Here is a 20,090-nt window from a genome sequence, read left to right as displayed (position 1 = left end):
TGAGTAGGTTGAGCTTTCAGAGAAGGACCTGATCCTTAGCTTCTGCTCTGGCTGGCAGGGGCTTGGATGCAGCAGTGAATCTGTCACTCCGCACCTCTCAGCCCTTACTTAGGATTGCTTTGTCCATCAGTATTAATGCTGAAGCTATTTCCTGACCTTGGCCATTCATTCGTGGATATTTTATCACACCAGTGATGTTTAGCCATTGCGTATTCCGCTTCAGTGCCTGTACTTTACTGCGTCATCCAAAATGTCAGGTGCTAAATAATGGGTGATATCAATGAAATCAATTGAATTAGGTAAATGCACTCCATTTATTCCAGTGGGTGTTCTGAGAATGGCTTATCATCCCATGAGCGCGTTGCGTTTTCAATACCTGTTCCCCCACACCATTTGCAGAACTTGTGTATGTTAAAAGTTCTTGGAACAGTGAATATACTAACTTGTCACTCCAAGGGCCATTCCATTCCACTTGACCCCATGGGTTCCTCACTCGAATGAGCTTCACCTTCCGGCCTTGGTAGTCCACCTAGTGAGAACGGAAGCAAGAAAGAGAAAGAATACAGAACAGCTTTCCAGTGCAAAAAGACAAGAAAAAGACTCACATGCGTAATCCAAGGACAGCCAGGATGATGCCCTGCACATATGGTTAGACTACAACTCCCATCATCCATTGGCCATGCTGGCTCAGGCTGATGGGAACTGTAGTCCGAAAACATTCTAGAGCATTCCTTGGCTACCTTGACTTAATATAACAACAACAACAACAACAACAAATTTCTTGTACCCCTCCCATCTGACTGGGTTGCCCCAGCCACTTTGGGCAGCTTCCAACAAAATATAAAGGAACACAACAAAACTTCAAACATTAAAAAGTTGAACTAAGACGTTCAACTGAATTTAGTAGGATTATAAAGCAGAGTGGGAAACCCCAAGCTGGATGGCTGAATGCAGCCTTCAAGGCCCTCATTTCTGGCAGCCAGAACTATCCTCAGACTACATCCCTGTCCTCAGAGCACACTGCTTACTAGTTCAGCTTTGTACACAGAGTGTTTTTTATTCAGCTAGAATATGTACTTGAACTCTAATTATTACTTTTGCTTATCTGGATGTAAGACAGAGATGGATTTGTGTATGTGTAAAAATCAGCCTACTGTACAAAGGCGAAATGTGCATCTGTTATTCTGTCAACCATTGCCTCTGCCCTGCTCATCATTGGCAACTGGCCCCTGGAAGGGAATGTGGCCTCCAGGATGAAAAAGGTTCCCCAGCATCTATTATACAGCATCTATTTTGAGAATTTTAGCCTATGGAGAATCTAATCATCCACATTCATCCTGACATCTTAAACTATGAAGCAGTTTTTCTTTATAATGCTGAGTAACTCAATTAATCTGGATGACATTCTCTTCACAAAGCAAATCACCAAGCCCCTGGTACTTTAGACCTGAACATAAAGTTGGGTCTCTTTTTTTGGCGAGATTCCCAATAATGGGCATGAATTGCCCACGCTGTGTGAAGCCAACTAAAACAGTACCCCAGCAATTCAAAAGCATATTATATTACAACTATCTCTGAGCATAGGATAAACAGGCTTGGTTTCCGAAGCCAACCACTCCTCCCCTTTAAATAAAAATAGGTTCCGTCCTCTTCACAGCAAGACAAACCACAACAGAAAAGCCACTTACCTCATCAATACCAGTTACTGAATAGGCATGACCTTTTATAAGTCCGTAGGGTGTACGAGCTTCTGACTCAGCTGCACTGCTGGTCTAAGGCATGGAAATATAGGTTTAAAATACTAGTCTTATTGAAGTAACATCATGTATTTATTCACATGTATATGTAAGAGTGAGAAGAGTGAGTGACCACATTTAGAAGCAAGGGGTTGTATCCAAAGAAAACATTTTGTATGTGGAACATATTCAGCAAGCAGAATGAAAATTCCCCTCCCTTTCCCCCTCTCCGTGCCCCTAATCTGTTCCATAGCTTTGGGGGGAACCCCAGAGCAGATTTGGGGAAGGAGAAGGGAGGATGTTCTGTCGTGCTTGCAGAAATCGTTCTGCGTATGCAGTGATTTAGTTGGAAACAGCTACAGGTAAGGAATGTGAAATACAAAATCCTACAATATAATGTACAGTGATAACATATAAAATATTTAAAAAGCTGGTTAATCGACAATGCAAGTAAGACCTCAAATCATTTCCCAAACACTTGGGGGCGTTGATAGATCCCCAGAAGAGGTCTCTGGTGTGGTGTAGGGGCTAGCATGTTGGGCTGGGCTGTGGGAGATCTAAATCCCTGTTCCGCTATGAACCAATCTTGCCCAGGTTGCTAGCTCTCACCTAACTTTTCTTACAGGATTCATGTGAGGCCAAAGTAGTCCTCTGAGCTCCTTCAGAGCAGAATCCAAATTCAGCACATTGCGGATGATTACTGTGAATGGCTTCAAATATAGATGGGGTTAAGAAGATGGACTAGCATAGAAGAATTAGCTATGAATGGTGTATGGGGCTTAGGCAGCAACTGTGTGGATGCTTACTTGGAAGAAAGTCTCACTGAAATCTGCAGGGTTTCTGAGCAGACACTGGTTACTGCTGCTCTTTCTCAAATTTAGATTTTAGTAAGTGCAATTAATTAATTAATTAATTAATTAACATATGAGATAGCCATCTTCAGATATCTTAAGGGTTGTGGAAATTTGAGCAAGCTTATTTTCTGCTGCTCCAGAGGCTAGGACCTGAACCAATGGATCCAGTTCCAACTAAACAATAGGAAGAACTTTCTGGCAGTCAGAGCTGTTCGACAGTGGAACGGACTCTCTCGGGATGTGGTGGACTCTCCTTCCTTGGAGGTTTTTAAGCAGAGATTGGATGCCCATCTGTCATGGGTGATTAATTTGAGATTCCTGCATTGCAAGGGGTTGGACTAGATGACCCTCAGAGTCCCTTCCAGCTCTACAATTCTATTATTCTGTGTATCATGGCAGCATCCAGCAGATGATATGATATACCAACAGCATATTCCATCCCTATTATGCATCAGGGAACTCAGTACTTTGGAGAAATTGTTCATTCAGAGCAACGAAACAGATCTATACAGATAAAACCCCTGAAACTCAGCTTTATCATTTTACTTACATCAATAGAACAGCCCACCATTGAACCTCTATTCAGAGCTTTTTTTAAGATGTCATAGAAATTTTCTGGAGCTTTTTTAACTTCAAACATTTCTCCAACTCCTCCTGTGAAATCTTCCATTGCTTCAATTGTGCTTCCGCCTTTTAAAGCTTCATAACTTCCATTCAACCTGACAGCGGCCAAAACACACACACACACACACACATATATATACAAAACTTATCATCATCATCATTATTTATTAAATTGGTTAGTTGCTTTATCTTGTCCAGGCCAACCCAAAGTGACTTACAACCAAAGAAACGGACAAACAACCCCCGCCCCATATATATACATTAAAACCAAGAGGGAAAAGAAATACATTTAAAACATCCCACCAACTTCTAAAATGCCACCTATAGCTAAAGGCCAAAGACCTGGTTGTAGAGAAAAGGTTTTGTCTGGTGCCTAAAGATATGTAATGAAGGTGCAGGCAAACCTCCCTGGGGAGATAACTCCACAAACCGGGAGCCACTGCAGAAAAGGCCCATTTTCGTGTTGCCACCCCCTGGATTTCTCTTGGAGGAAGCCCATGAAGAAGGGCCTCAGATGATGAATGTTTGACCAAGAACTTGTCCAAGTCTCTTGGACAATAGGGGTGGAATTCATACTGTATACCACTTCAATTGCTGCATTGCTGATTGGGATAATCCAGTGCTTTTTTCTGGGGGATACGCAGGGGTACATATACCCCTAAACATTTTGTGAATCTTTGTACTTTTGTCCATTTACTGTACTGTATTTATTTTTCCCAATTCGAACTTTAAAATGGTGATTTTCTTGAGTCAAAATGAGAGTACCCCAAACATTTTTAAGGGGGGGGGGGAAAGCACTGGGATAATCTACTAGGAAAGTCTCTTAGACAAGCCTTACAGAAATCAAAGTTCTTGTACATGCCCAATATATTTTGAAAGGTTTCTACAGCAGAGGTTCCTAGCATATTGTGCCTTGATGCAATTGTTGGTTTCTGCTTTCTTCTCTGTGCAGCGAAAGTGCTTGTCACGAGACAGGTGTTTACATTCCACAGAGTCTGTACTGTTGGGTTTCTCACGGGAACGGGAGACTGGATATGACGTAACACTGGTTTCCTGTTTTTCACTGCTCTTTGCAGTTTCAGTTTGAGATTCTCTCCGTGCTTTAGAGGAGAGATGACGCTTTCTCTGCTCCGGCAGAGGGAAGATGTTTTTTTGTAACTTACCAGCTTTGAACCGTAAATAAAGTAGTATAGAGCATGTTGGCACATACTTCTCATCATTCCGCTGTGCACTGGACACTGCTTATCCCCAACATTTGGTTATGGGCCCAGAAAAACGCAGTGTTTTGAGAATGGACTCCAGAAGTCGGGCTCCTGGCAAAGGAACAAAGGAGCAAAGAAACGGAGAGCCGGCAAAGGATCGGAACAGCGGCAGAGACACGGATCGCAAGGTATCTGCTCTGCGCGTCAAAATGATTGATGAAGGTATGTGCTACTGCTCCGGGCAGCCTGCCAGCTTCTAATTAATGGCTTTATGGCTGGACTTTGAACTTTTAATAGCCGGTTTTTGCCGTGGCACAGGCAAAAGGCTAAAAGGGCAAGATTTCCTATGCTGGGGGAAATCGAAAGTAACTTTTACAAATGCTGTTGAAGTAAAGCAAATAAACAGAAGAGTGGCACAGGCTCATAGGCAGAGGCTGTTTAGAATTTGCTTTTGGATTGAAGCAGCTGTACACAGAAGCAGCTTGTATAAAGCAGCAGAGATGATGCAGGAGGCAAATGCCAGAGTCATGATGGCTAGCTGCAGAAGGCTGGATGAGGCAAGTGGGGAATTTCATACCACTGATCAGCCAAATGCTCAACTCACAGTAGCCTGTGATACTGCCATGATTTAGAATGAAGCAGATCGGCGGGGTGATAGCTGCATGGGAAATGGGGAGACTTCACAGACGTCATCCCGCAGTGCAGTGGAACCACCAGATGGCGCCAAAGCTTTGAAGGCAGTGAAATGCTACTCGTGTGGACGTCTAGGCCATATGAAGAGGGAATGCAAATATCCCAGGGCCAAGACAGAGCAGCGCAGTGGAAGCTCATCGCGTGGAAAAGGCCAGGGCAAAGGCAAAGGTCCGGTGTCCAGGACAACGCAGCACAAGGCAATGGTCTCACGCTTCGCTCCAAAGGTTACAAAGGTTGCAGAGGTTGCAGAGGTCCAGAAGACGTCTAGATCTTTCTTCGTTGTTGATTCAGCTGCAACGCATCGCATGTGCAACGATAAGAGACTGTTCGTGTCTTTTACACCGCAGGAAGGTGCAATTCACCAAGCGGATGACCACACAATCCCCAGTAAAGGCTACGGAACTGTTGTTCTTCACAGTTTGGACTTATCGATACAGGATGTTCTTTATGTGCCGGATGCGAAACATAATCTGCTCAGCGTTGGACAGCTGATTGAGAAGAAGATTGACGTTTCCTTTAAAAACAATAGATGCATCATCACCAAGAAAAATGATTATCAATTGTATGCTGAATTTGTTGGTCGTTTGTTTGTTTTGTATTATGATGATGTTGTGCAGGATGACACTTGTTGCATTGCAGGTTCTAACAAAAGTTTGCATGCAGAATGTATTCATGATTTTCACAGGAAATTTGGTCATTTGCATTTTGAGGCAGTATCTAAAATGCCTGCCTTGGTTGAAGGTATGACTATTAAACCCTGCAGGTACCACATGAAGTGCAAGGCATGCGCAGCAAACAAGGTGAAAATGGCTGCGAAAGGTAAGGTGTCTAGTAGGCAAGCTACAGAACCATACCAAATTATTCATGCTGATTTGGTTGGACCACTAGCGCCCTCTTTGGGTGGAAATAGGTACTTCATGGTTCTCCTTGATGCATTTTCCAGGTATATTTTTGTGTACAATCTCAAGCAGAAATCAGAGGCTTTTCCTAGGTTCAAGGAATTCTGTGCTTGGTTGGGAAATGTGCATGGTAAGAAGATAAAGATTCTTTTCACTGACCGGGGGGGAGAATTCACTTCTCAGCAGTTTGAAGCTTTTCTGGCTGAGAAAGGAATTCAACACGATTTGTCTAGTCCTCGCTCGCCATGGCAGAATGGACTTGCGGAACGAGCAAATCAAACATTGCTTCAAGGGTTAAAAACCTTGCTGCATGATGCAAATCTTCCAGAGAGTTATTGGGCCGAAGCTCTCTCATGTTTCACTTACAGTTATAATCGCAGGTTATCTTCAGCGATTGGTTGTACCCCCTATGAGAAGATGTTTGGCAAGAAGCCATACATCAAACACATGAAAATTTTTGGTTCTGACATGTGGATTCACTCACCACAAAACTCCAAGTTAGACAAGCGTGGATTGCATGGTATCTTTCTAGGTTATCAGAAAGGGTCTTACAGAATAATGATGACTGACTCTAAGGAGATTAAGCTCACAAGAAGTGTTGAGTACAATGCCAAGTGGGGGGAGAATGTGGGAATTTTCCAATGTTATCCTGATGACAGTGATGAGACTGAGGATAGTCAAAAGCAACCGCAACAACCCACACCCACTGATGAAGGTTCTGATTCTGAGTCTGAAACTGAATCGGATGATTCAGAGGATTTCAAGAGTGCGAAAGCCTCTATGCGACCCTCTGAAAGCTCTGATCAAGAACTGGAGGAACCATTGTTCACAATAGGTCGTTTTTCTCCTAAGAAGGAAGAGGAGAGTGTTGAAGACTTAAGGCTAATTCGTAGGTCACAGAGAGCCACAAAAGGCAGACCTCCAAAGAGATTTGCTGATGAGTTTGCTAACATAGCAGTAACAGCTGTTAAAAGCTCCAAGAAGGTTTTTGAACCTTCAAGTTTCCAAGAAATCCAGGATTTGGATTCAAAGGAAGCTGAGCCATGGTTAAATGCCATGAAGGCTGAGCTTGATTCCTTGGAAAGGAACAAAACATGGGACCTAGTTCCAGTAGTTCCAGGAATGAAATTGCTTGGAAGCAAATGGGTCTTCAAAGCGAAGACTGATCAAAATGGCAAGATAGTCAGACACAAAGCCAGATTGGTAGCCAGAGGTTTTGCTCAGGTACCAGGTGAAGACTATCACGAGACCTACTCACCTACAGTGAGGTATGAGAGCATTAGGCTTATGCTCAAGCTAGCTGCAGAAGAAAATCTACACATTAGTCACCATGATGTGAATACAGCTTTTCTGTACGGATCTCTAAATGAATCACTTTATATGCTTCCACCTGATGGCGTACAGGTAAAACAGGGATTTGTTTGTGCTCTGAAAAAGTCCCTTTATGGTCTCAAACAAAGTGCACGGTGTTGGCACACAAAACTCACTGAAGTATTGTTTTCTCTAGGTTTTCAGCAAGGGAAAGCTGATCCATGTGTATTTGTCAAAGAGGAGGGGCAAAAGAAACTATATTGTTTGTTTTATGTTGATGATCTTTTATTCTTTTGGAAAGATGTCACAATGTACAATAACGCCCTAGCTCAACTGAAAGAGCACTTTGACATGAAAGATCTTGGTGAGGTAAACAACTACCTATCTCTGGAAATAGAGAGAGATCAAGATGGTAACATTCTAGTACACCAGTCAAGGAAAATTGCTGATGTGTTAAGCAAACTAAACCTGATGGATGCTAACCCTGTAGACACACCGATGATAACAGGTTATCAGGTAGATGACACTGAAGAAGCATTTTCTGACACTACACTGTACAGAAGTGTGCTAGGCAAGCTAAACTTCATTGCCAGATGTTCAAGACCAGACATTGCTGTTAGCTGTAATTTGCTAAGCAGACAAGTCAACAATCCTACTGTTAAGGATTGGAAAGCTCTGAAACGCATAGCGCGGTATTTGAAAGGCACTATGCATTACAGACTGAGATTTAACAATCAGAAGTCTGGTGGTCTTGAGATATTTGCAGATGCAAGTTTTGGAAGTGACACTACAGACAGGAAAAGTACGTCTGGAGTTTGCTATAAGTACAATCAGGGTCTATTTGATTGGTCATGCAAGAAGCAAACAACAGTTAGCTTAAGTACTTGTGAAGCTGAACTGAATGCACTGTCTTATTCACTTAAAGATTGTGAATGGTTGTTACAATTGTGCAAAGACATGAAAATTCCTGTCAAATGTCCAATCCAGGTTTACCAGGACAACAAAGCATGTTTGGCTTTGCTGAATTCTGAAGGTTGTAAGCAAAGCACGAAGCACTTGCAATTGAAGTTGCAACATGCTAGGGAACGTATTCAGAAGGGACTCGTAACGGTGTCCTATATGCCAGGTAATGAAATTCCTGCTGATGTATTGTCCAAGATTGTATCAAGGGATCAACACTGTACCTATGTGCAGAAGTTGGGTTTGTACTGATATTGTACGAACACGCTGCCCAGAGATGTTCATAGAAAGGGGGAGGATGTTGGTTTCTGCTTTCTTCTCTGTGCAGCGAAAGTGCTTGTCACGAGACAGGTGTTTACATTCCACAGAGTCTGTACTGTTGGGTTTCTCACGGGAACGGGAGACTGGATATGACGTACACTGGTTTCCTGTTTTTCACTGCTCTTTGCAGTTTCAGTTTGAGATTCTCTCCGTGCTTTAGAGGAGAGATGACGCTTTCTCTGCTCCGGCAGAGGGAAGATGTTTTTCTGTAACTTACCAGCTTTGAACTGTAAATAAAGTAGTATAGAGCATGTTGGCACATACTTCTCATCATTCCGCTGTGCACTGGACACTGCTTATCCCCAACAGCAATCACCCATTAGCTAGGACAGCATGGTGTGCTGGCTGGAGTTGATGGAAGTTGTAGTCCGAAACAATATCTGGAAAGCCCAATGTTGGCCATTTCTGAACTAGGTGAATAAACTATGGCTGGAGTATAAACCAAAAGGCACACCACTGCAGCTACTTATAGTACAGCTGTTACATACCACACATTTAAGGACATTACCTTTCTTCAAAGAACCTTGGGAACTATGGTTTAATTAAGGATGCTGAAAACTGTAGTGTTATCGGAGGAAAACTATGATTCCCTGGGTTATTTGGAGGTGAAGTTATTGCATACTCCCCATTTTAAGGTTATTACCATGATTCTGTTATTAGCATTCTTTAGATCCTTAGCAGTGGTAGCAGACACAGAGAGCTAAAATAGCAGGCCTCAATATCTGATTTCACAATCAAATTTCACAGACCACACAGATGACAGTGTGAGAGAAGAGTGCAGATAGCAATGAGGTGCAGGTGGTGAAAGCCAAGGAAACCATGAACAGTACCTAGATCACATAACCCACAAGGCTTACTTGGCATAAGCTTTTTCCAACAATGCACTCCAGAATTCATTGTGATCAGCTGAGTGTAGAAAAACCAGCCGGTCTTTGAAAGTGGGCAATCGGTCATCAACGACAATATCCAGCCACTCATTGTGTTGCCAAAACTGTTTGGTAAAGGTAAACAGAATAATTTGATAAGGTGAAATAATATGCAGCACGGTAATTTGTACTTCTTTCAGTAGCAAAAAAACCAAAACCCACTTAATTTTCTTGGAGCATTCAAATGGCAAGTCTTGACTAACGGAGCAATCAAAACTCTCCCCCTCAGTCCAGTGGGGCTACACAGAGTGGTGGGGGCACTGTTGCACATGGCGGTCTGGGTGGAAGGTGGAAGTTGGGCAAAGAGCAGGAGCTGGTACAGTGATTGGCCCAAACCGGGCTCGATGCCATCGCACAGAGGTAGTGGGGGTGGCTTGGACATTTGGACATGTATGACAAGAGTTCTCTTACCTGAAAATGAAATATTCCAGCATAGCCTGGTCCAAAATCCTGATCGAGTGGCACTACTCTGGCTAATGTGCTTTCATTAAGAGTAAGAGATGCTATAGCTGCCAGTAGCCAACAGTCACCTGGAAATAAAATAGAACAAAGCACTGATTCCTCTTGTCATCTGCTTCCAATTAACAGGAATTCTTTAGAATTCACATCTACAAAGTGGAGGTCAAAGTTCCCCGTTAAATTATTCCCATTAAACCTTTATTGCTTAGCTATTAAATTTTCCAATGCTTTTTCTTATGGTTGCACATCAGTGTGGCATTATTTTGAACAGCGCTCCAGTTTATCTAGATATTTTCTTTTAAAATTGGTTGTATGGTATATAGGCAGTGGTTTTTTCCCCCTAGAGGTACTCAAGGGTACTCAGTGCCAGCACCTTTTTTACTAAAAGAAAAGCACTGGGTATAGGGAATCAAATATGTAAGGTGAGCTGTCCTACCCAGGAATCATATTTGATGCATGGTAGAGGTTTTGTGGTGTACATACAAATGCATGATGGACGTTGGGTGAAAAAGGGCAGGCCTGAAATCTACTCTCTGTATTTACCAATAATCATTGGATGAGACTGTACACAAGTGAAGCGAAGAACCCACACAAATGAGAAAGTAGAGCCAATGAACTTTAGCTGCGTGACCGTATGCACGTCAACACTCGCGTTTCCATGCACAAGGCAGCTACAATTTCAGTGGCAAAGAACACTCACCAAGTTCCCCTTGACAAATGTCCGTTCTTGTGGCGCCTCCAAGAATAAACTGTGGGTCTTTAACGATTTCCTTGAAGAATATTGGAAAAAAAGGTAAGTGCTCTGAATGGAATATATTCTGCTGTGCATTGCTGCAACTGTGTGTCTATTCGGCCCAATGACAGACCTGGAGCCTTGGGCAAACAGCAGACATTAAGATCTGCCAAGTCCTGTCCTTTATTAAATTGTGCATTGGAAGATTTATGGCTCCATAATGATATTATAGCATCGTTGTCAATATATGAAGATCCTGTGCTGCTGGTGTCCGACCCAAAAGAAAATGGAAAATTACTGCCGTTGATTTCCTGAATTATGAGACTTCACTAGGAATACCACAGGGCATATTAGCACTCGTGCGTAGGCACAGCAAGTGATTAAAGACTTTTATACTACATTTGGATATTTAATAGCTTTTAACAAAATATTTTTAGGCTCCTTTCAAGCCCAGACAGGCTCCCAGGGCAGCTTTCAAATCAATCCAGAGCAGATTCTTTTAGGAGGGCTTCTGTCTGATATCTCCTCTCTTCTTCTCTCTGCTTACTCACCAGCCATGCACAGCCTGGAGTGGCTAGGATAGTGATGATGATGATGATAATGATGATGATGATGATAATAATAATAATAATAATAATAATAATAATAATAATAATAATTTATTATTTGTACCCCACCCATCTTGCTGGGTTTCCCCAGCCACTCTGGGCGGCTTCCACAAAGACCAAAAATACACTAATATGTCATACATTAAAAACTTCCCTGAACAGGGCTGCCTTAAGATGTCTTCTGAATGTCAGGTAGTTGTTTATCTCTTTGACATCTGATGGGAGGGTGGGCGCCACTACCAAGAAGGCCCTCTGCCTGGTTCCCAGAAGGCCCTCAGCGCTGGACCTCAGTGTCTGGGCAGAACAATGGGGGTGGAGACGCTCCTTCAGGTAGTGGTGTGCTTTGAATAGTAGAGTAAGGTGCCCAGTGGCCTACAAGACTGGAGGATTTTCCATTGCTCTCAGAGGGAATTTCACAGAAAAATACAACTGCCTACAGTGTTTATGTGATGTATCCAGTGGTCTGTGTTTACCTGAGCTTGAGTCTGGACTAAGGATTCTGAGCCCTTGTGTTCTGATTCGATACATGATATCCAATCACAGAGCATTTCAGGATTTGGGCCTCTGCCATTGGCCCATGAACTCTGAGTCGTGATTCGCAGCTTGGAAATTGAGACAGCCAATCACTTTGGGAGTGGCCCAGGCCTTCAGGAATGTATATAAGCAGTTGCTTTGCCCCTGTTTCCCAGTTACAGTATGTAGTTCAACAAAGGTTCTTCCTGTTGTTGCTGTGTCTTGCCTCATGGGAACCCACCTACACTTCAGTTTACTTCGGAGGACTGGGCTTTTTGGGTCTATTCATCCATCCTCCTCATCAATCACACCACTCTTAGCATCAACTGCTTTCAAGGCAAGCAGTTACCCTGGGTTGCCAATATCTGTTTTAAAAAATAAGCTAAAAAGCAAGGAAGGCATACTTGTCTATCTAAAAGCGACCATACATGCTGATGATAAATACACATGCAGGTCACAATGAATGCTGAGAGATTCTGGAGTCCAGGGCTCAAATTAAGCCTCAGACAAACAGAGGCTTTGTGGGAAGGGAGCCAATGCAGGAACGTGCTTGTGGAGCAGAACCTTCCTTCCCCAGCGGAGGAGACAAAGGTCGACCATGTCTACACAGTGGGCAAGATGGATAAAGGTGGCAGCCAAGGCAATTAACGGAGGCTGCAAGCTTTACACAGGCTACTGGTAGTTTAAAAATTGAATGGAGCCAGAGGCTGGCATTTTTTCTCCCCCAGAGCATTTCCCTGCTTCAAAGGAAATGTCAGAGAGCAGGTGACCTGGCTGGCTGCATTCCTGCTGCTCAATGCCCAACTGGGGGAGAACATTACTTAGGCCGGTGTGTCATGATTAAAGAGAACAAAAGGCAAGTCAAACCAGCCCAGTCATCACTGGCACCACCTGCTTGTTCAACACACTGGGTCGTGCAGAGCTTGCAATTGAACCATGCAGCACAAAGGAACAGGCTTGCCCTTAGAGAATACTGTAGTGCCGGGAGACTGGGATAAGAAAGGGATTCCTCTAGACCTGCTCTACAGGCACAACTCGCTTCATTGCACTGCGCAGACATGCTCCTTAGGAGGATGAGGGTGCAGCTGCAGGCAGATTGGCGGCTTCCAGGGGAAGGAAGCCCTCTCCCACTGCTGCCGCTCCCCTTCTGGCCACAAGAGTGGAGGGAGCCTGGCTTAATAGATTACAATATAGTGTAAACATAACTTTTATATGCACTGGGAAACATTTAAAAATAAATAAATATGTGACCCGCTTTATTGCAATATTCACTTTATTGCAGTGGTCTGGTAAGCCTGTATGCATTTCTGAAGCCTGACACAAAATTTGAGGTAGCCGCATGTAACCCATGGAGTAAGGTAAAGGTAAAGGGACCCCTGACCATTAGGTCCAGTCGTGGCTGACTCTGGGGTTGTGGCGCTCATCTCGCTTTACTGGCCAAGGGAGCCAGTGTACAGCTTCCGGGTGATGTGGCCAGCATGACTAAGCTGCTTCTGGCGAACCAGAGCAGCGCACGGAAATGCCGTTTACCTTCCCGCCGGAGCGGTACCTATTTATCTATTTGCATTTTGATGTGCTTTCGAACTGCTAGGTTGGCAGGAGCAGGGACCGAGCAACGGGAGCTCACCCCGTCGCAGGGATTCGAACCGCCGACGTTCTGATCGGCAAGTCCTAGGCTCTGTGGTTTAACCCACAGCGCCACCCGCGTCACAACCCATGGAGTGGTCCACCTAAAATATAATGCACAAAAGAGGGAGGGGAACCAATTTGTGCATACGAAAAATCCAGAATCTGAACCAGGAAAAGCTGATTTTTTTCAATCCAATTATGCAAAGAAACACATTTGCATTTATTTGCTGAGAAATAATATATCTTGCTTCCATTAATTATGAGGAGGGGCAAAGAGCTATATAGGTGTCTGAACCCCCACCTCCTGTTCACAGGCAGAAAGCATACTGTCTGAAATTTTGTTACGCATCCATTGGCAGTCTGGTTTAAAAATTAAAAACCCTAAGGCAGGCTTCCTCAAACTCAGCCCTCCAGATGTTTTTGGCCTACAACTCCCATGATCCCTAGCTAGCAGGACCAGTGGTCAGGGATGATGGGAACTGTAGTCTGAAAACATCTGGAGGGCCGAGTTTGAGGAAGCCTGGTCTAAGGAGTAAGAACAGGAGAGGCCTTGAAGGTGATTAACGTCTGTTGTCACCACTAAGCAGCCACACTTGGCCACACTCTTCCCCACACTGATGATCCATAGGATTCATTTCTAAATTAGCATCTCCAAATTTTATGCTGAACTGCCTTTTGGGGGGTCTTTGCTCTGGTGAGGCGCACATGGGCCATCCTATCTAAAGGAGATCAGCTGTGGATTAGATGAGGACACAGATGGGATGGGGAAAGAGTGGTGATTGTTCCCCTGTTTAGTTTTGAGTTTGTTGTTTTGAGCCTGCTACTCACTAAGGCTCAGGTGGGAATAGGAGATTTCTGAGGTAACCTGCTACTGAGGTAACTTACTGCTACAAAGGTCCCATCTCCTGTGGCAGAAATACGGGGCAATTACACTCACCAGTTTATTACCTGGAGATTTGTAGTGCACTTTTAATTTCCCTGATGCAGCAAGAAATGAGGTGGATTATGGCTTTTCCTGCTATTTTTCTCCTCAGTCCTATAGCCTACCTTCCTCCCACTTTGGAAGGCATCCTGTTTATTACCACATGATTGGATGGTGGAGGCAAAGAGAACAGGGCGGGGAAGCAAGAAGCCCGAGAAGCCACACCTGCCTTTTCTGAAGGGTTTCAACCTGACAGTCAAGCAATAGAAATGTCATCATAAATCTTAGCCTGTAGAATGTTTACCTTTGTGCCTAATTTTCTGCACCCTTGGGGTATAATCCATTTTTCCCTTGCCGTAATACAATAAAATAAAAACAGTAATATACATTGGCCCTAAATCTTAAAGGAGAGAATTATTCCAACTGTGCAATCGAAGATCTCCACAAAGTGCATTCCTAAAAGCTTATTCTCTATTCTAAAGAAGGAAAAGAGAGTTTCTATCTGTTATACTTTCTCGAATCAAGTCATGAAATTCTACAAGGGGGACTCTGCTAAAACAGCACTCCACATCATGCATTTGTGATGTTTGTTTATCCCTGTTAAACAGCAAATCAAAGTTTGTTGACTTTTTCTTTCTATGGGAAGGAAGAATAACAGGATGTAGGTTACAAGTTATTTATCCACTCAACGGAGCTTAGATTTCCCCATGGGAGGTGTGGAATGTGAAATATATTTGTTTTGATTTGAAATACATGTTTGCTGTCCGAAGGTACAGTATAGACGCAGGCATTTCCATGTTATACACCACGCTGGGACTAAGTCATGCACATGTGCTATACATTCTGAGAAGGAGAAAACATAAACATGTTTCCAAATATACTCTGGCTTAACTTGCATGGTTATCTCTGTCTATTTTTATCCATTTATTATTATTATTTTATTCCATTCGCCTTCAAGGAGCCCAATATATGACACACCATTATCACCTCCTGTTTTATCCTCTCTACAACTCTTTGAAGTAGGTTAGGCTGAGAGGTGATGGTTGCTTCAAGATTACCCAGTGAGCTCCAGGGCAGGCTGACTGGGGATTTGAACACTGCAAAGGCGGGCTAGTATGAAGGCCTGAGATTTTAGGGCTTTAAAAGGGCAAAACCAACACTTTAAAATTGTGCTGAGATATAGTCTGGTGATTGGTTCAGTTGCCAAAGCTCAGGTCAAATCCACTAGTCTCACTTGATAGTTTTGTGGCCGTTTTCCAGACCAACTGAAATTTGGGGGTCATTTTTAAAGGCAGTCCTCTAGGCTACATGTTAAAGACCTAATTAAAAAGTTGCGTTGGTCAAGAGCTGGTGGATGCAATGGAAGCTGAGAAGTAAAACTTATTTGCAGCTTTCACTGCCATCTCATAGGCTTTCATAAGCATCCTATAAGTTATCAGTGCTTTGGTAATAGCGGCCAAGATACCTCCATTTAGGTAAGGTTGCAGCTGACATGTCAGCTAAAACAGGAAAAAAAAACTGAGCTTAGGGGGAGTGTAACCTCATCTTCAATGAACTTCAACTTCATCCATCCAGATGCATGAACCATCAATCACAACAGGACCTCCATCTTTTCTGAACTGAGTCTCAGTTTGACCCAGTCTATTACTGTGCCCAAACATATGTTTATTTCATTTATTTATTCCCCAAAATCTATATACCACTTGGCTGTAAAAAACCATCAGAGCATAAAACAAGAAATTATCAGTAAAAACAGAAGAGTAAAAAGCAGATATTGAAAACATTAAAAATAATTAGAATCAACAATAAGCTGAAAACCAGATTAAAACACATGTCAGCATGCTATATGTCTGTATAGGCTTGCCTGGATAAAAATGTTTCTAGCAATTGCCCAAAAGGTGCCTGATGTCAGGGATTTCCAAGCTTAGCTGCTGCCACACTACAATATTGATTTCTTACAATGTTGGGCCATTATATCTATATTTAGAACCTTGAGGGAGAGAAACTTGTCTTTTGTAAATAGAAGTTTAGCTGTCTCATTTTGCACAAGATTCTACACAATGGGAGAGGGACTGACAAAAAGAGAAATCGCACTCACCCCAGGCCTCTTCCACACAAAGGGGACGGGAGGCTTCTCACTGTAGAAAAGGGAAGCGTCGTTGGCTGGGAAGTCACAATCCTCAAAGAGTGTCCCCCTCTGCTGGCATTCAAGCTTCAGCTCCTTGTAGGTCTGGCCAGTGGAGTGAGTGGCAGAAGCACTTTGGGGGGCGGGGGGAGCCCGTGGACTCGAGTTCCGGAAAGTGTAAGGCATTGTTCTTAATCCACCTGTAGCAGGTATAACTGAGGTAGAGGGGCTGAAGAGTTGAGAGGACAGCTCCTGGAAAATGCCAGCCCTGCAAAACAACAACAAGGAGTGATTATAGGATCCAATTGCACCTTGTGGCACGCAAGAAGATCCAGACCTTTAGGGAAGTGGGCGAAAGAAAGAGAAAACCTTCTTCTGTGCAAGCAGCCCCTCCTTTTTTGCACCTGTTTGAATGGCAGGTTGACAGTCACATTCACCAGAAACAATAAAAGAAAGGAACACCCTGAGAGCAAACAGAAAAGGGAACTTGTTTGGCTTCTTCAGGTGTTCCGGTTTGCTGGATCCTTTCCCTCAGGTATGTTAACTCAGAAACCGCAAAGGGTGGCACAGAGATAACTCTGGTGTTTGGCCATGTATCATGAATCTGCTACACCCAGAAGGAAAAGTCAGGGCAGTTTCTCCATGTTTGAGTGATAAGCGGAGGGTGTGGAGGTACTGCCTTCGCTGACTCAGAGAAATGTAATTGGCACAAAAATCTATCTGCCTATAATTTCACAGCTCCCTATGATAGAGTGAACCAGATTCTTATAGATTAAACCAGGGGTAGCCAATATCTCCAGATGTTATGGACTACAATTCCCATCATTCATGCTGGCAGGTGCTGATGGGAAGTGTAGTCCAAAATGCTGAATACTCCTGGGTTAAAGGCTGCCCACAATGCAGACACACAATCATTTTATTTGTATGCCAGTTTTCCAAACCATGCTCAAGGTGGCTTACAATATGTAAATATATATATATACATAATTACATACGTAACAAAAGCATTCATAAACTATAAATAAAACATCAAGTACACATTGAACAATTTCCACATATATCATAACATCTAAAATAAAGATACAAAAAATAATATCAATAACAGCAACAACCCCCCAATCCCAACAAAACCTCCAAGACAATATCACAGCCTAAGCCACATACAGTTAGCTACGTGCACATAGTCCAGTTCACTTGACAACAATACAAAAATAAAAGTATGGTGTTGAGCTGATTCTTAGCTCCCACTCGAATCACATCCTCCCCTCTAGCGACAGTGAGCAGTTCAGTATGATCTTGCAGCAGGCAGATGCACTGCAGGCAGCGGCGGAGGAAGCAGCCCAGGTGCCTGGGGTGGGGCACACCATAGGGGCAGGGCACACCGTGGGGCCTCCGAGGAGTCCGCCTGCCTCCTCTCACTCAGCAGCCCTGCAGCTGGGGGTGGGGAGGCAGCAGGAGGACCATTTCGGCAGCGTGGAGCCTGTGCGTGCCCAAGACACCGCGTCTCTCCCAGGAGAGACGTGTGGCTCAGGCACGCTGCAGGCCCCACAGTGAGTGCTGCCCGGCATTTTGTCACCCCCCTCAGTGGTGACACCCGGGGTGGCTCGCATCCACCGCACCCCCCTTCCTCTGCCCCTGACTGCAGGCCAATGGTTGATGCTCATATGAGGTTGAATCCTGACAAGACAGAAGTACTGTTTTTGGGGGACAGGAGGCGGGCAGGTGTGGAGGATTCCCTGGTCCTGAATGGGGTAACTGTGCCCCTGAAGGACCAGGTGCGCAGCCTGGGAGTCATTTTGGACTCACAGCTGTCCATGGAGGCGCAGGTTAACTCTGTGTCCAGGGCAGCTGTCTACCAGCTCCACCTGGTACGCAGGCTAAGACCCTACCTCCCCGCGGACTGTCTCGCCAGAGTGGTGCATGCTCTAGTTATCTCACGCTTGGACTACTGCAACGCGCTCTACGTGGGGCTACCTTTGAAGGTGACCCGGAAACTGCAATTAATCCAGAATGCGGCAGCTAGACTGGTGACTGGGAGTGGCCGCCGGGACCACATAACACCGGTTCTGAGAGATCTGCACTGGCTCCCAGTACGTTTCCGAGCACGATTCAAAGTGTTGGTGCTGACCTTTAAAGCCCTAAACGGCCTCGGTCCTGTATACCTGAAGGAGCGTCTCCACCCCCATCGTTCAGCCCGGACACTGAGATCCAGTGCCGAGGGCCTTCTGGCGGTTCCGTCATTGCGAGAAGTGAGGCTACAGGGAACCAGACAGAGGGCCTTCTCGGTAGTGGCGCCCGCCCTGTGGAACGCCCTCCCATCAGATGTCAAAGAGATAAAGAATTACCTGACGTTCAGAAGACATCTTAAGGCAGCCCTGTTTAGGGATGTTTTTAATATGTAATGCTGTATTGTTTTTAATACTGATTGGGAGCCGCCCAGAGTGGCTGGGGAAACTCAGCCAGATGGGCGGGGTATAAATAATAAATTATTATTATTATTATTATTATTATTATTATTATTATTATTATTATTATTATTATATTATGTGCACAAATAGATTGACCAAAAGCAGCAAAGGGCTTCACTGTGATATGCTAGGTCAGGGGTCGGACTGGCACAGTGCGACACCAGAAATCGCATCTGCACATGTCTGCAGCACTGGAAAGCGCTTCTGCGCATGCCCAGACAATGAAAATTGCGCTTGCGCAGAAGTGATTTTCGGCATCTGGACATGCGCAGACGCGATTTCTGGTATCTGCGCATGCACAGACGTGATTTCCAGCGCCGCTCGGCAAGTCCCCACACTGCGCTACACCAATTTAGCGCAGTGCATGGGGGACTTGCCAAATGGGTGACTCAGTTCGGAGGCTGCTCGGGGGCTGCTAAAACGGTCTTTGTGGGCCGCATCTGGCCCATGGGCTGCACGTTGCTGACCCCTGGGCTAGGTCTTACCAATCACAGAAACAAGGGGGTGGTGGTGGGAAGAGAGTTGGGTACCAACTCCCTACCTGAGACTATACATAGGAAAAGCTGGAATGAAGACACTCTGCACTCCTGAGTGATGAGCAGAGATGGGCATCTTGATAATTTCATTCATTCTTGATTTTTAGAAGAGTACAAAGGGTCTTGTACCTTATATGGAAGCCCTATATTCTTGTACATGCTATATAATTTCCACCTGCCTGGCAATACTAGATCCCAAGCCGGAAACTTACTTGTGAGGTCAAAGTAATGAAAGGTGTGGGGGTGGGGTGGAGAGACCTTTCAGGTCACAAGAAATCTTGGCCTCCTACAAGCAGGGTCAGCTAGATTTGAAAGAGTCACCATTAGCCCTTAATACCTTCCAGGTGTATCTCTGATTCAGGTAAATGCACATTAACACCCCTTAGATATTTTTTTTAAAAAAAATATTAGGTGCCCTACAATGCTTTTAAATAAGTAATAGACTTGTGGATGGAGGGAGGAGAAGGCAAATTCTCAATAGGCATTGTCTGCTAGCCAGGAATATAATAACCCAGCCCTAAAGACCACTTACGAAAAAGAGACATTGTTGTCTCTCGGGCAAAAGCTCAAC

The 20,090-nt window shown here is 44.2% G+C and overlaps 1 protein-coding gene across 1 annotated transcript in view; it reads right to left on the bottom strand.

Moving 5' to 3' along the window:
* The window catches only part of CAPN9 (calpain 9), a 28,595-nt gene extending 11,608 nt beyond the window's left edge, over window positions 1-16,987 (bottom strand). The window contains exons 1-7 of the mRNA XM_081906852.1: window positions 16,489-16,987; window positions 10,686-10,755; window positions 9,938-10,056; window positions 9,458-9,591; window positions 3,141-3,309; window positions 1,689-1,772; window positions 444-529 (exon numbers count right to left, since the gene is read on the bottom strand). Of these exons, the coding sequence (XP_081762978.1) occupies window positions 444-529; window positions 1,689-1,772; window positions 3,141-3,309; window positions 9,458-9,591; window positions 9,938-10,056; window positions 10,686-10,755; window positions 16,489-16,701 (875 nt within the window). The 5' untranslated portion in view covers window positions 16,702-16,987. The remainder of the gene's footprint in view (window positions 1-443; window positions 530-1,688; window positions 1,773-3,140; window positions 3,310-9,457; window positions 9,592-9,937; window positions 10,057-10,685; window positions 10,756-16,488) is intronic.
* Between the last annotated feature and the right edge of the window lie 3,103 nt (window positions 16,988-20,090).

Source organism: Podarcis melisellensis (assembly GCF_964234715.1).
Source record: "Podarcis melisellensis genome assembly, chromosome: 3".
Taxonomy (NCBI): Eukaryota; Metazoa; Chordata; class Lepidosauria; order Squamata; family Lacertidae; genus Podarcis; species Podarcis melisellensis.
The sequence above is the reverse complement of the archived record's forward strand: the minus strand, read 5'-3'. Positions and strand labels throughout refer to the sequence as shown.